At 34.9% G+C, this 16,468-nt stretch overlaps 1 protein-coding gene across 3 annotated transcripts in view; it reads right to left on the reverse strand.

Moving 5' to 3' along the window:
• The window catches only part of MYOM1 (myomesin 1), a 158,225-nt gene that overhangs the window by 77,386 nt on the left and 64,371 nt on the right, over nucleotides 1-16,468 (reverse strand). For all 3 annotated transcript variants that reach the window (XM_051970392.1, XM_051970391.1, XM_051970393.1), the window contains exons 12-13: nucleotides 11,676-11,875; nucleotides 10,342-10,398 (exon numbers count right to left, since the gene is read on the reverse strand). In XM_051970392.1, coding sequence (XP_051826352.1) covers nucleotides 10,342-10,398; nucleotides 11,676-11,875 — 257 coding nt within the window. The remainder of the gene's footprint in view (nucleotides 1-10,341; nucleotides 10,399-11,675; nucleotides 11,876-16,468) is intronic.

The following is a 16,468-nucleotide window of genomic DNA, read 5'->3' on the forward strand; positions in this document are numbered from 1 at the left end:
AGAGGAAGGAAAAGGGAATTCCAGGGATGGAAACAGGATGACCAAAAGCAAATAGTTGGAAATTAGCAAGGGATATTTGGAGGATAGTGTGATGGAATGATTGCCCTAATGCCTAGGAAGTCTTTCAAATAGGCCAGTCAAAATTATTCTGAGCATAGAATAGATCCAGCTATCTATTTAAAAACAGCTAAGATTTGTGTATGAAAAGTGATTTTTATATATACTATTCCTTTGTTTCTCACAGTAATCCAGTGAGATTAGAGCTATGATGATGCCTGCTTTACAGCTGAAGAAACTGAGGCTGAGAACTTAATTAACTTATTCAAAAGTATCTTTATAGTTATATCCATATATATTTATCTCTCTTCATCACTGGCCTCAATAATCTCATTGTTAGAAAGAGTCACATCCCTCAGAAGTGATTGTCGGATAATATTGTTGTTGTTGTGTACAATGATCTCCTGGTTCTGCTCATTTCACTTAGCATCAGTTCATGTAAGTCTTGCCAATGCTCTCTGTATTCATCCTGCTGCTCATTTCTTATAGAATAATAATATTTCATAACATTCATATACCATAATTTACTTAGCCATTCTCCAGCTGATGGGCATCCACTCCACTGATGAGGCAGCCCTTCTTAGGATAAGTTATTGTGATATTTTAGTATTTAAAAGGATAATATTTATGAACTAAAATTTTCCTATTGCCTTAATCCTTCGCTTATGGAAATTATAATGCTTGTCACACTGTTGATGCTTGATAAATGTTTGTTTGCTTGCTTGATTAGGGGTGTGCATCACTCATTTCTATGTATCAGGTACCCTTTCATTAATTAATCTCACTCTCTAAATACCTTGAGAAAATATTCATACAATGAGATGTCAAGTTGTTACTGTATTGATCATGCAAAGAGCCTAAAAAACTTAACATTGCCTACCTTGATGACATGCATTAGTTTACCTGTCAACATAAGAAAGAGAAGGCTCTGGGGAGAATTTAACTTAGTGACAATGACTCTCTGTAGACCACCAGCAAATGCTATTTATACAGTCAATAATTTGTATTTACTGACATTTGCTTGACAGATCTATAGATGGACAGTTACTTTATTAAAATCAATCTAAAATGGATATATCAGGATAACAATGCACACAGGAAAAATAACTTGATTCTCAATTTAATATACTGGCCTGGGGCTTCTTCCATTATTTGATCTTAATAGCAATAGTGAATGAATCATTTGTCTATGGCAACCCACAAAACAGAGAAAAATTTAAAATTGCCCTCAATTCTACAAACCCTTCTTCCATTTCTGCTATAACAATGGCATTATTGCTTAAAAAAACAATAGGGAGTGTAAAAATCACCCACTTTTTAGACTATAAAAATGAATGTATTTTCCAATGCTTTATATTTAGGATCCTCATCCAAAGACTAACAAAGATATGTACTATTAGAAGAACTAAATCATTTCAATATTGAAATTCTCTCTTAAAAATAAACAAAAATAAATATACAAAACCAAAAGCCATTACCAAAAAATAAATGGTCAAAGAATATTAGCCAACAGTCCTCAAAAGAATTATGAACTATAAACAACCATATGAAAGAATGTTCTAAATCACTAATAATAAAATAAATGCAAATGAGAACAATGCTAAGATTTCACTCACACCCAGAAAATTGGTACAGGTAACATAGATGAGAACAGTTGATTAAAGAGACTGTGGAAAGATAGACATGCTAATACATTGTTGGTAGAACTATGAATTAGAAAGAATTCTGAAACTATAAAACTAAGGTGACCACAGGGTCTAAACCTTTTCACCCAAAGGTTCTCCTGTTAGGTAAACACTCTCCAAGTAAGTAACTGGCAAAAGAAAGTCCTCCAATACACACAAAATATAGTAATACTTTTTTTTGAAGTAGCAAAGAACTAGAAACAAAGTAGATACCCACTAATTGGGGAATGACTAAATAAATAGTGGTAAATTAATGTAATGGATCATTTCTATGCTGTTAGAAATGATAAATATGATTAATACACAGAAGCATGGAAAGATCTTCATGAACTCATGCAGAATAAAATAAGCAGATCCAGAAAACAATACATATAATGTAAATGGAAAGAACAGCTACAAAATGATAAAAAATTGGTGCAAAATTTCAAAGAACTAGATTAAATTAGCTCCCTCCCTCCACCAAAGACATAAAAAAAAATCTTGTATTCCTTTTCAAAGGTGGCAGGGTAGGGTTGAGAATATACAAAGATGTGGAACACTGCAAGAATCATGATTGTTTCAATGGATGTATAACTTTTGCTCATTTCCTACCTCTTTTTTTTCTTTAAAAAGTTATTTGCTTAATGGTATTTTCACATATTTTTGTTTGTTTGCTTTTTCTTTCTCATGAATTTTTCCCTTTTGGTCTAGGCTTTTTTTTTTTTTTCACAACATGACAAATATGGAAATATGCTTAAAAGGATTGCACATCTTTAATCTATATAAGATTGCTTGCTGTCTTGGAAAGAGGGAAGGTAGAGGAGGGGGGCGGAAATTTAAAACACAAAATCTTATAAAAATGAATGTTGAAAGCTATCTTTACATGTATTTAGAAAAATTAAATGCCATTGGGAAAAATTATTTGCTTTATGGTATGACTCTTTGCGAGGGATAAAAAAAGAAGAATACAAAGATAAATTTTTTTTAATTAAAATTTTTTATTTTCAAAACATATGTATAGATAATTTTTCAACACTGATTCTTGCATAAAGAATCTTGTGTTCCAAATTTTCCACTCTTTTCCCCTATCCCCTTCCCTAGAGGGTAATCCAATATATGTTATACATGTTAAAATATATATGAAATCAAATATATGTAAACATATTTGTACAATTATTTTGCTGTGCAAGAAAGATCATATCAAAAAGAAAGAAAATGAATAAGAAAACAAAATGTAAACAAACAACAACAACAACAAAAACGTGAGAATGCTATGTTGTGATCCACACTTAGTTCCCACAGCTCTCTCTCTGGATGTAAATGGCTCTCTTCATCATTGCCCTCAATAAACTCATTGTTAGTAAGAGCCACGTCCATCAGAATTGATTGTCAGATAATATTGTTGTTGCTGTGTATAATGATCTCCTAGTCCTGCTCATTTCACTCAGCATTAGTTCATATAAATCTCTCCAGGCCTTTCTGAAATCATCCTGCTTGTCATTTCTTACAGAACAATAACATTCCATAATATTCACATACCACAATTTACTCAACCATTCTCCAATTGATGGGCATCCACTCAGTTTCCAGTTTCTGGCCACTACAAACAGGGCTGCCACAAACATTTTGGCACATACAGGTCCCTTTCCCTTCTCTAAGATCTCTTTGGGATATAAGACCAGTAGAAACACTGTTGGGTGAAAGGGCATGCACGGTTTGATAATTTTTTGAGCATAGCTCCAAATTGCTCTCCAAAGTACAAGGGGAAATTCGCGAAACATAAAAAAAAAGATATCAGCAAAGCTTATTTTGAAGAAAAAAGAATCCAAAGAGATGAAAAAGTCACAACCAGGTGGGATATTACTCATTGGCCATATAAAGAAGGTGGCAGAAGAGGTTTTACATGCATTCCGAGACAGCTACAATATGGCACATCTTCCCTGCCAGTAATGCTACAGCACTTTGCTCACAGGTCACTGGAATAAGAGTGAAGCAGTGTAAACAGTGGTTGGAAGGGGTTCACTTGTAACATGCTTGCAAGTTTCATATTAAATTCAAGATACAAATTTTTTTTGTAGAAATAGTGGGATGAGAAGAGAAGAAAAAACATAAACAAGAAATGAAAAATGGCTATGGAATCAGGGACCTTTCCTGGGCTATATATCACTCCCATGGGAGTTAGCATTTGGCATCTCCTTATTCCTGCAAAGGCTAGTACTTTCACATATGGTAGCAGTAGTGTGTTATAGACATTTCAGCTTTGCCATTTCCATATGGGAAGCATTTCACCACTCCTACAATAGGCAAATACCCAGTAGCCTTTCTGTTCCCTAGCATGTTCTGCTGTGATGATCAGAGAGCGGAAGGAGTAGAGATAAGTAGGTTCACAGTCTCCCAGAACTAGAAACCTGAGAGGAGGGTTATAGAAAGTGGGTGATGGAATGCCTAATTATTATTTTAAGTCCTTTTTTACCTTTGATTTGGTTTTGAATAAAAGACCTTTTACCTTACTAAGGAATAGTGTGCTTAATTCTGACTAGACTGAAGAGATTTAACGGGAAAATGGGGCTGATGAGTAGTGGCTTTGGAGAGTTAATGGGCCCAAATAGGTACTGGGAACCTGAATATGGTAGAGTGGGTAATATATGTTTTTTCTCAGATACTTGATTATCTGGTCTTTGCAGTGCTCATGATGACCACAAGCAAAGAGTACACTATGAAGGTAATTGAAGGTTATATACTTTACTATAGAGAATGAAGAGGTAGAGAAATTCTATAAAGAAATACAACTTTCAAGTTAAATCACCATATACCTTTTAAATTCAGTGGCTTAAATAAAAAGCTGAGAATAAAAATGTTAGAAACTATATTTCAGGATTCCTAAATGAAGTAAGTGAGCTCATATATATCTCTTCATTCTTTGTGATTTGTGTCTTTGTTCTTCCACATAGATAAACTACTCAATATTCTGGATGCCTTCCTCTAAGTCTTGTTCTATTTCTTGAATATGAGTGGAGAGTTTGGGCTATCCCTCCATTATCTCCTGCTCTCTTGATCCATTTCCTCTTCTGATCATACATTTCCTCAGCAATATCCCCATGTGACTGCTTGGGTATAGAACATTTTTATTTATCAATTGGGGAAACTTAGTGGTAGACAATTGTGTTAAAATATTATTAAGAAATAAGAAATAATGAGAGAGATGGTTTCAGAAAAATCTGGCAAGACTTATATGAGATGATGTAAAATGAAGTGAGAAGAACAAGGAGAATACTATACACAATAATAGAAATATGTACAATTATCATCTATAAATGACTTAGCTATGCTCAGCAATATAAGAGTCCAAGACAATGCCAAAGGACTTAAAATGAAAAACGCTATCCACTTCTAGAGAGAGAACTGATATATTTTGAGTGCAGATGGAAACATACTTTTTTCATTTACTTTTTCCTTGCTTTTTTTGCAACATGGATAATATGAAAATATGTTTTGCATTAATTTCCATGTATAATTGATATCATATTGTTTATCTTCTCATTGGTATAGTAGTGGCTGGGAGAGAGAGAATTTGGAACTCAGATATTAAAATTAATGTTAAATTTTTAAAAACCATATTAAACATCACTGGAAATATACTGCAGCCTCACAATATTAGCCATGCAACTCCCCATTGTCCTTTACATCATTCACAACTTTGATTTCTTGGAGATTGTGGTATTCTAAAATTCATAAGACATGTGTGATGACATTGGTATATATCTTTGATAATCATACCATTCCTTGCTTTATGCCTTACTTGACTTTAATAATCAGAAGGCTATTGAATAGAAATACTTCTCTGGTTGTGTTTATCAAATATTCTCAGATAACCTTAGCATATACATAAGAGATTCCTTTTGGGAAGACAAAATTTGAGACTGCATCTTATTCAACTGACTAAAATAATAGTCAACAAACAACACAAGGGAAGGATGAATTCTCTGTTCCCTTCAGTCATGTAATACAAAGATGTAGTCTGCTGAGAAGAATAATATGCAAAAGCCTGTATATCCCTTCTTACTTTTATTGAGCGTACTTGATATGTATATAAAGAATCCTTATAAAAATTTTATCAAAATGAGAAATAAGTATATATGGTGGAAGTTATTGATATTTTCTCTGTCTCTGTTTTTACTTTTAGTCATTAGGGATTTTTTAAATATTCTTTTGGCATCTGAAATATCTTGTAAAGTGAATCTTAATGGATTTCCTTTGTGTACTTAACTCTGGTCCCAACTTTGTCTTCCTAAGTGCTACTTTTTTTCCTTTTTCATGTAGTACATTGGACATTGAGGTATTTGAATAAAAATGAGGTGGTTCCTCCATCACTGATGATGAAAATAAAATGTTAGAGAAATATTGGCAATTTCCCTCCACTTTCCATCTATTTGTCATTCTGCTAGTTTCATCTATAAAAGTTCTTGGAATGATGAAGTTCATTTGAGTCTCACAGTAAGCTTTCTAAAACTTTTCCCCCTTCCTTTTGCTGTTTCAAAAGATAATACTGGGGCTGCAAGGTGGCACGTGGATAGAGCATTAGGGTTGCAATTAAAGAGGACCTGAGTTCAAATACAGTGTCAGACACTTACTAGCTTTATGATCCTGGGTAAGTCACTTAACCATGATTACCTCAACAATGACATATCTAAAATAAAGAAAATACTTCTCATATCTTTACAGGATCTTGTGTAGTGCTTATGAATAAGTTTGTTTTCTAAAATAAGTGATGTATTCAAATTCAAAAGCCTTTGTACAAACAAAACTAATGCAAACAAGATTGGAAGGGAAGCAACAAACTGGGAAAACATCTTCACAGTTAAAGGTTCTGATAAAGGCCTCATTTCCAAAATATATAGAGAACTGACTCAAATTTATAAGAAATCAAGCCATTCTCCAATTGATAAATGGTCAAAGGATATGAACAGACAATTTTCAGAGGATGAAATTGAAACTATTACCACTCATATGAAAGTGTTCCAAATCATTATTGATCAGAGAAATGCAAATTAAGACAACTCTGAGATACCACTACACACCTGTCAGATTGGCTAAGATGACAGGAAAAAATAATGATGAATGTTGGAGGGGATGCGGGAAAACGGGGACACTGACACATTGTTGGTGGAGTTGTGAACGAATCCAACCATTCTGGAGAGCAATCTGGAATTATGCCCAAAAAATTATCAAATTGTGCATACCCTTTGATCCAGCAGTGTTTCTATTGGGCTTATATCCCAAAGAAATACTAAAGAAGGGAAAGGGACCTGTATGTGCCAAAATGTTTGTAGCAACCCGATTTGTAGTGGCTAGAAACTGGAAAATGAATGGATGCCCATCAATTGGAGAATGGCTGGGTAAATTGTGGTATATGAATGTTATGGAATATTATTGTTCTGTAAGAAATGACCAGCAGGATGAATACAGAGAGGACTGGAGAGACTTACATGAACTGATGCTAAGTGAAATGAGCAGAACCAGGAGATCATTATACACTTCGACAATGATATTGTATGAGGACATATTTTGATGGAAGTGGATTTCTTTGACAAAGAGACCTAACTGAGTTTCAATTGATAAATGACGGACAAAAGCAGCTACACCCAAAGAAAGAACACTGGGAAACGAATGTGAACTATCTGCATTTTTGTTTTTCTTCCCGAGTTATTTATACCTTCTGAATCCAATTCTCCCTATGCAACACGAGAACTGTTCGGTTCTGCAAACATATATTGTATCTAGGATATACTGCAACATATCCAACATATAAAGGACTGCTTGCCATCTAGGGGAGGGGGTGGAGGGAGGGAGGGGAAAAAAATCGGAACAGAAACGAGTGCAAGGGATAATGTTGTAAAAAAAAAATTACCCTGGCATGGATTCTGTCAATATAAAGTAATTATTAAATAAAAAATAAAATAAAATAAAATAAGTGATGTATTTGACTGTCATTCTTTCTATGCTGTGCAAGAAGATAAAGTAATTGCTGGCTAATGAGATTTCTGGACTCTAAATCTTCTTGTAGCAACTTTGATCATCATGAAGGGTGATATTTTTGCTTTTTGTATTTCCTGTATTTTGGCACTGATAGTTTGACTATAAAGTTGACTATCAATGGAAACTATAGCTCAGATATGAGGAGGAAATAAATGAGGCCAAAGGTTTATATCACACCTATATATTATGAATCCTTTCTTCCAAAATAGAATCAGAAATTGCTAGAAAATATCACAAAATATGAAACTGACTATTGTAGCAGACAGGATATGACTGATAAATGAAAGTCATTTATGAATCAGACATCTGTATACAGTTTAAACCACCAACTTGTTAGAACAGAGACCAAAATCACTAACAACATTGGGTTAGAATGCAAACTTATTTGAAAAGCTTTACAGAGAAGAATAGGGAAAGATTATGATCTGTATCATCCCATCAAACAGTGAAAAACTTTATAAGGAAAGTGAATTTACAGAAATTAAACAATTCTGACTCATATGCTTATTTTCTCATATTTACAAAACCATTGTGAAGATGATATACATATATGTTAATGGTACATAAAAACATGAGAAAGGATCAGGCAGACATTCATATCTGATATTCCAGAGGGGATTACATTTTTATGGTTCTACAACTGCAACTGACTGAATGATAGGGCAAATATATGTTCTCATTGTACTGGTTGTTGACTGTAAAATATTTTTTCAATTAGTGGACTACAATGTAGCTTTAAAGACATATTTAAACAAGGCTCCTGATAGGTAAACATCTTTATAGTTAGAAAGATAGCCAAGTAGTACAATGATAGATCTCTGGACCTGGAATTAGGAAGATGAGTTCAAATGTACATTCACACACTTTCTAGCTGTGTGATTTAGGTAAGTCACTTAATACCTATCTGCCTCGATTTCCTCATCTATAAAATGGGAATAATAATAGGACCTAACTCCAAGGATTGTTATAAGGATAAAATGAGATAATATTTGTAAAGCACTTTTCAAACCTTAAAGCACTAATTATATTATGATTGAGAGATAATTTAAGATTCCTTCATCTATACAAGATTAGAGATAACTTTGTCCTATAGTCCTATGATTCTTAATAGTAAACAAAATATAAAACAAAAAAAATATCTCTTTATTTGAGGAATTTATAGGTTTCTGAGGCAAAACAACTTGTATACAAGTAAAGACAAAGTATACACAAAGTAACATCTAGAGGGAGACAGTGATAATTATTGTGATAATAAATGGGGAAAGCTTCTTATGGCAGAAAGATGCTAAGCTGCACTTTGAAGGAAGTTAGGGTTTCAGTAAGGCACAGATAAGATAGGAGAATATTCAACAAAAGCATCGCAATTAGAAGAGGAATGTTAAGTAGAGGGAACAGTTAACAGGTCAGTTTTACTAGAATAGAGAATAGAGAAGTGGAGTAAGCATGAATCAAAACTGGAAAAGTAGGCAGGAGCCAGATGGCAAAAGGCTTTAGATGCTGTAGCAAAGAATGTTATTTTATCTGAGGCACTAGGGAGGTATTAAATGTTTTTCAGAGGGGTGTAATATAGGCAGATCTGGTTTTTATATCAATTCATTAACTGTTTGGAAGATGTAACAGAAAGGAAGGGAAACTAGGTTATTGCTCTAGCTAAGATAATGAGAACCTGAATTAGAATAAAAGCAATGTTTATGGAGAGAAGTGGGTTATAGGATAGAAATGTTATGGATGTAGCATCACTAAGATTTAGCAACTGATTAACTGTAAAGTTTCAGGGAAAAGAAAGAGTCAAGGGTAATGACATGGATGTGAATCTGTGTGACTGAAAAGATAATTGTTAGCAAAAAGAGTAGTTTGGATCAATTAATCAAATAGCATTTAAGTGTCTACCATCTCAAGGAACTCATGGTCCAATCGGAGAGACAACATGCAAACAAGTATATGCAAATAAGATAGATTGATATGATATGGTACCATATGATATGACACATGAGGGTGTAGTCTCAGAGGGAAGACATTAAGATTAAATAGGACTGCGAAAGACTTTTATAGAAGGGGGAACATTGGCTTGAGACTTGAAGGAATGTGGAGAGGGAGGATGGATTCAGAGGAAAATATGAGTTCCATTGCAGATATGTTAAATTTGGGAAATAGTATGGCATTGTAATAAGATTGTTGACTCTGGATCCACATTCAAATCGAACTACTGATGCTTACTACCTTTATGACTTTGGGTCATTAATTTTCTTAAACTTCTTGAGCTTCAATTTTTTAATCTGTTAAACAAAGGAAAGTAGACTCGTGTGGCCTTTCGGTACCTTCTAGCTCTAAATCTATGATCCTAAGCCTATAAAAATATCTTAATTTTGAATAAAATGCTGGCCTTGGAATCAGGAAGACCTTAGTTCAAATCTAGCTTCAGATACTAACTAGCTATGTGATCTTAGACACTTAGTTAACTAAGCAACTTAACTCCACTTGCCTCTCCCCTGCCAAAAACAAACAAACAAGTAAAAAACAACAAACCAAACAAAGCTCACTCCAAAATATGTTGCTATAAACCTTTGGAAATCATGACTTTTACCTGCAGGTTCCTCTTCAGTGACAATGATCTGTCCAGTCCAGGGTGCAGAAGGCTGACCTAAAAGAAGCAAACCATAAAAGTTAGAAAGTGCTCCATAATGAAAACTGACAATTATTGCACAATCAGCTCAGCTATTTTTAATGGTAGGTGACTCATTTGGTCAATTCAGTTAAAGAACTGTTGGACTGATTTTCCTTCTCCAACATCCATCCCTAAATTGTGACTAATTCAGTCTCCAAAAAAAATTCACCTGGTTCTCTTCTATGTGAAAGCCTCCTGTAAAGGAAAGGAAAATTGGAAGATCTGTAAGATATATCACTTGCCTTCTAAGAGCTTAGTCTGAGAGGGACAGTTAGATCTGTGCTCAAATGACGAACAAATGGATGATTTCCAATAATGTTGTCCTTGTGCTTTATATAACTATATCTAAATATATAGATATAAATATATGGAGGTAGGTGACACAATGGATAGAGTCTGGCTTCAGATATTTATTAGTTGTGTAACCCTGGGCAAATCATTACTTCTATCTATCTTAGTCTCCTCATTTGTAAAATGTCTGACAAAATTTTATCTTCCTAGCACTTATTTCCTAATGTGAGGACAAAATGACAATGTATCCATAAAGTACTTTGCAAACCTTAAAATGCTATCTAAATGTTTTCTCCCTCGTTCTCTCTGTCTCTCTCTTCTTTATCAGCTATTTACGTGTCTATCAGTTTTACATCTATCTTCATTATTATTGTTATTATTATATAATGGTTTGGAGTCTCTCTATCCTTTGGGAGGCTAGGTGTGCTCCTTTCAAAATAAACCTGGGGGAGGGATTTGTGTACTAAAGCTTTATTTTAATATTAAGGTTTAATACAAGCAATGGAAATGTTTTTGATTGCTAATGTCAAAGGGCCTTACTCTAGTAATATTCAAAACTATTTTGCTTGTAAATTGGGATGTGCTGTAGATGGGGCCTTTGCCTTAAAGAGGCTACTTCAAGATAAAGAATTCCTCTGTTAAAAAAATAAACAAATAAACCCAACATTTATTTTTGGACTGTGCTAATATGATCATCAGAAATAGTTTTCAGGTTCTTGGATTCCATATCTTTGCCGCAAAGTTAGCAAAATAAAACTGAAATGCAAACAAAACCAATCTCTTAAGAATGGGGAAGTCTATGAACTGCAAAAATTACTTGGAGGTGAATTTGGCTGAAAAAGATCTCTTTCTCCTATCTCCCCCTAGTGGATGTGTGGAGGAATGAACACAAATACAGTCTTGTAGCCTACAAGGCCATTTGTCAAATCCCTGGATTAAGAAAGATGTTTAAAGATGCTTACTTTTAAGCCTGGCTCTATCTACAGGGTCCAGGGCTGCCACAGGCTCAGAAACCCGGGATGGGATGCTTATTCCAGTTTTGTTCACAGCTCGGACACGAAATATGTAAGAACGACCTTCGATTAATCCGGTGACAGGGAAGCGAGCAAATTTGACAGGTGTGTCATTGCATTGGGACCAGATGTCTGTGCCTACCTCGCATCTGAAGGAAAGAGAGCAAGGATTAGGAGGGCAGAATCAACAAACAGAAAGTAGGACAGTTCTGAGGCTGTCCACAGCTGCCTGCAGTCTGGGGCTCCACTCCAGTGATCTGGTCAGTAGCTACACACACCATCATCATCTGCTCAAACAATCCGGATGATTGTCACTTCTTTAACAAGAAGGAAATTTGAGTCTATTCAGTATGCATTCCAGTCTCTGGACTCCATCACAGCAGACATGTTGTTCTGTTCCACCCACATGTTATGATTTGGGTGGCTGAGGCAGTCAGAGCAAGGTTGAGGTTCCTGTGTAGGAGAGGCCTGAGGAGCAAAGGAGGGGAATGTGATGCTATATAGTTGCAGGTGGGCTCTGGCATTGGCTTACCCAGCAGCTAAGGAGGGCAAAGAAAGTGTGGATTAGTGGAAAAGACATTAAAGTGTTTTATAACCTGAGCCCCCTTTCATTTTCTAGTCTTCTTCCACATTCTACCCCCTCCTCTCTCCAAGTATACTTAGATCCAATGACACTGGTCTCTTTGCTGTTTCTGAACTCAGAGCATTTTCACTGACTGTCTTAGAATTCTTCTCCTCATCATTTTCACCTTCCTGGTTGCTCTGGCTTCTTTAAAGTCCCAGCTAAAATTTCTATCTTCTATAGGCAGCTTTTACTGATCCCTCTAAATGCCAATGACTTCCCACTGCTGCTTATCTCCACTTTATCCTATATATAGCTTGTTTGTATATAGTTGTTTGCATGTTATCTCCCCCACTAGATTGTGAACTTCTTAAGGGCAAAGACTATTTTTTTGCCTTTCTTTGTATCCAAGGTGCTTTGCACAATATCTGGCTCATAGCAGGTGTTTATAAATGCTTTGACCTCTCTGGGCTTCCTTTCACTTATATATAAGATGAGAGAGTCAAACTAACAGATTTTTTATCTCTTCCAGTATTAAATCCCATGGCCATATTTCCAAATAACTCTCCACTACTATGAAACTTTAAATTGTACTATTATTATTTTTCTTTGTGTTAATCCTTATCCTCCTTTAGAGATAGATAAATATATTGAGACCTTAACACTTCACTCAAAATGAAATTATCAAATAGTATTTCTCTGGAGAAAAGAAGGAATATGAAGACCTTGGATACCTGGAAATAGAAGAGAAGGAAATGTCAAAAAGCTTAAGGAAAGAGAAGGCCAGAGAATCAAATATAAAATAAACTTGTTTTGCAATTTCGACCAAATAACAATCTTTTAGTATATTCAATATTAGATTTAAATATGTAGGGATAGTGTTATTTACTTCTCTGGGAACAATAGTCAGACAAAACATTTCCAACCCATACCTTTTCCAACTCACAGCTTTTGTTTTCATTTTTTAATTGTTTCAGCCATGTCTGACTCTTTGTGACCCCACTTGGAATTTTCTTGGCAGAGATACTGGATTGGTGTGGCATTTTCTTCTTCAGCTCATTTTATAGATGAGGAAACTGAGACTAGCAGAAACTGGCTCAGGATGACACAGCCAATAAGGAATGACGCAAATCTAACAGCTATAGAACCACATGTTTTATTTGACCATAACAATAATAATAATAATAGCTCACATTTGTATTAAAGTTTATAAAATGTTCAACATATATAATCTCATTAGAGATGAGGTAGGGGCTACTATTTATTCTCTTCATTTTTTTATTGGGAAACTGAAGATAAAAAAAATCTGCTCAGAGTCACAGAGCTACTAATTAGTTGAGTCAGGATTTAAATCCAGATCTTCTAGACCCCAAGTAAGATGCTCTCTTCATTATACCATTATACTTCTATAGAGACTTAGGGTGGTATTTATTCAGAGAAGAAACATTTTTCTCAATGTTCCCACAAGTTCAAAAAGGGAACATAAATCCTGTGCATACTACCTCTTGTTCTGTCTTTCTCTGGAAACTCAGTAATCTCATTTTAATCTCTTACACAGTCGGAATTTTCTAAAGTCCTTTAAAGAGCAAAAGATTAAACTTCATTCAGTATTGTTCCTAAACAATTAGATATTTTGATTAATATTTACTGTGCAACACAGTTTCCCTGCCATCTATAACTAAAATCTCAGTCACCATGGGGAATGGAGATAATACAATAAGTACAGAAAGTAAAGTGGTGATTAATAACTCATCTGAGTTTAAAGAAGCATGGGCAAATGGTTGGGAGGGCTGAGATCATCTTTGCTCTGCTTTCATATAGTTTGTAGTTTGGATAAATGTCCCTCTCTCTCTCTGTCTCTCTCTGTCTCTCCGTCTCTGTCTCTTTCTCTTTCTGTCTCTCCATCTCTGTCTCTGTCTCTCTATCTGTCTCTCTGTTCTCTGTCTCTGTCTCTGTCTCTCTTTCTGTCTCTCTGTCTGTCTCTGTCTCTCTGTGTCTCTCTGTCTCTGTCTCTCTGTTTGTCTCTCTTTCTCTCTGTGTCTCTCTCTCTCTCTCTCTCTTTCTCTCTCTCTCTCTCTCTCGGCCATTAAAAGCAACTTTTCTAGTAAAAGATTAAAGGATTGATTTTAAAGTATACTGCTCTGGGACTCCAGAATTAGTATAGAAGATAGGGAAGATTAGTACAGAAGATCAGAAAGACATCTTCTAGAGGGCAGCAAGAGCTGAGGTATAGTTTCTGACCATCACGCTTCTTCTGCCTCTTTATGCTTCAAAAGGCAGAATAGTCAAACAATTTCCTCATCAGCTTAAGGAACCAGGACATCATGTACCTTTGGAGGCAAGATCTGTTATCTCTCCCTCCCTTTTCCTCTACCATTCTCTCTCTCTCTGTCTGTCTATCTATCTGTCTCTCTCTCTCTCTCTGTCTTTCTCCCTTTCTCATCTATCTATCTATCTATCTATCTATCTATCTATCTATCTATCATCATCATCATCATCATCATCATAACAAAACACCTAATAGAATTGCCAAACAAGGGAAATAAAAGGGGATAGGGTCAAAAAGAAAATGTTCTTGGGCACATCATGTCAGGGTGTGTGCACAGGCTCTCAGTCTCTCAATAGACACAGCGAGACTGGCCATTCCTATTCTGTGACAGCTAAAGTCTTACTACAATCCCTAAAACAAATTCCTGCTCCTCCCTAAGAAAAAAGGAGAAAGAATCCATTCTTATTCCAAAGAGGACACTGTCATACAACCAGGCTCTAGAAGTAAGGGGAGGCCCAGAGATAGGGAAATGATGAGTAGAAGGAAATTCTTGAATAGAGATAGTTGTGAAGGACAAGAAGATGCTATGACTAAGGTAGCAGAAGGACAATATGTGCTCAATGTCTCCAATTCACTAAGATAAAAGTTGGCAATTAACAATGAAGTCAGGCCAAAGGTTGCTGTATATGAGGGATTCTTAACTAGATTCACTGTTAACAATACATGTTGCTTCTATTGCCTTGAATTGTATGTAGATACAGAGGTTTCAGTGATAGCAGCATTTTTTGCACATTAAGATAAAGATAGTATTTTATTTCCTTGGCATAAACAATGACATATTCTATATATTCCTGGTGAAAAAAATGACTGAATAATCATAGCTTTAGAAATTGCAAAAAAGGAGAAAAACAATCTTGTTAGTTCTAAGAATGTAGTTCTGCTAGCTATATGAATCAAATTAATTAGATCATTTCTCACTTGCCATCATTTCATTTGCCATGTATAAACACGACTATTGTAAGATATAAGGTCTATTAATAAACTTAAAGATATCTAAGCATTTTAGATAGTAGCAGTTTAATACTAATATATTTCCCCCTTAGGATCAAATGAATATCATATATTATGTTATGTATATATAGCATTTTCTTAGCAACTATAGTAATTATATTTAAACTACACACATGATATAAATATAGATTTACATGCTTATTAAACTGAGATACAGAGAAGTTAGTGTCTTCCCAAAGCCACCTGGCAAATAATTCATTTCTTCTGACACCCAATCCAGATATTTAATCTTCAAAGTGGCTTCAATTAAATGCACAGATTTATAGAATGTTTGCCAAATTACATATCCAGATGATGATTTATGATTGGATGAGCAGTCAACTGAGTTAGTCTCTTTCTTTACATATTTTGGACATGCACTGCAGATGGATAATCAGCTGGATCTAAAACTAAATAGGAGGAAAATTTGGGAAAGTACACAGCTCTTTCAATGACTTCAAGCTGCTCTCTGAAACAAAAACCCATCCTTATAACATCAGTATTATTCTGGAAATGTAATAGACTACAATATCCAAACAATCAAAATAGAGTCCCTTGAAGGACACTTGAGAAATACATAGTGAATTCAAATGAGCATTTTATTATCAATAATGGCGTTACATAAACTATGATATCCAATAAACATCTGATCAGAAAAAGGAGGCAAGCTAGTCATGTAGCAATTATGAACGATGGAGAGTTTGGTGCTACACTGATACTTACAGAATGTTTTTTTTAAAGACCTAAGGAAGGCCTTTAACATGTTGAATGCATTGTTTCTTGAGGATCTATGGGGGGACATGAATAAAAGTTCCATAGGATGAGGAGCTATGGATGGTTTGTGATTTGCACTCTTTGAAG

This window comes from Antechinus flavipes, chromosome 1, assembly GCF_016432865.1.
Source record: "Antechinus flavipes isolate AdamAnt ecotype Samford, QLD, Australia chromosome 1, AdamAnt_v2, whole genome shotgun sequence".
NCBI classification, from domain to species: Eukaryota; Metazoa; Chordata; class Mammalia; order Dasyuromorphia; family Dasyuridae; genus Antechinus; species Antechinus flavipes.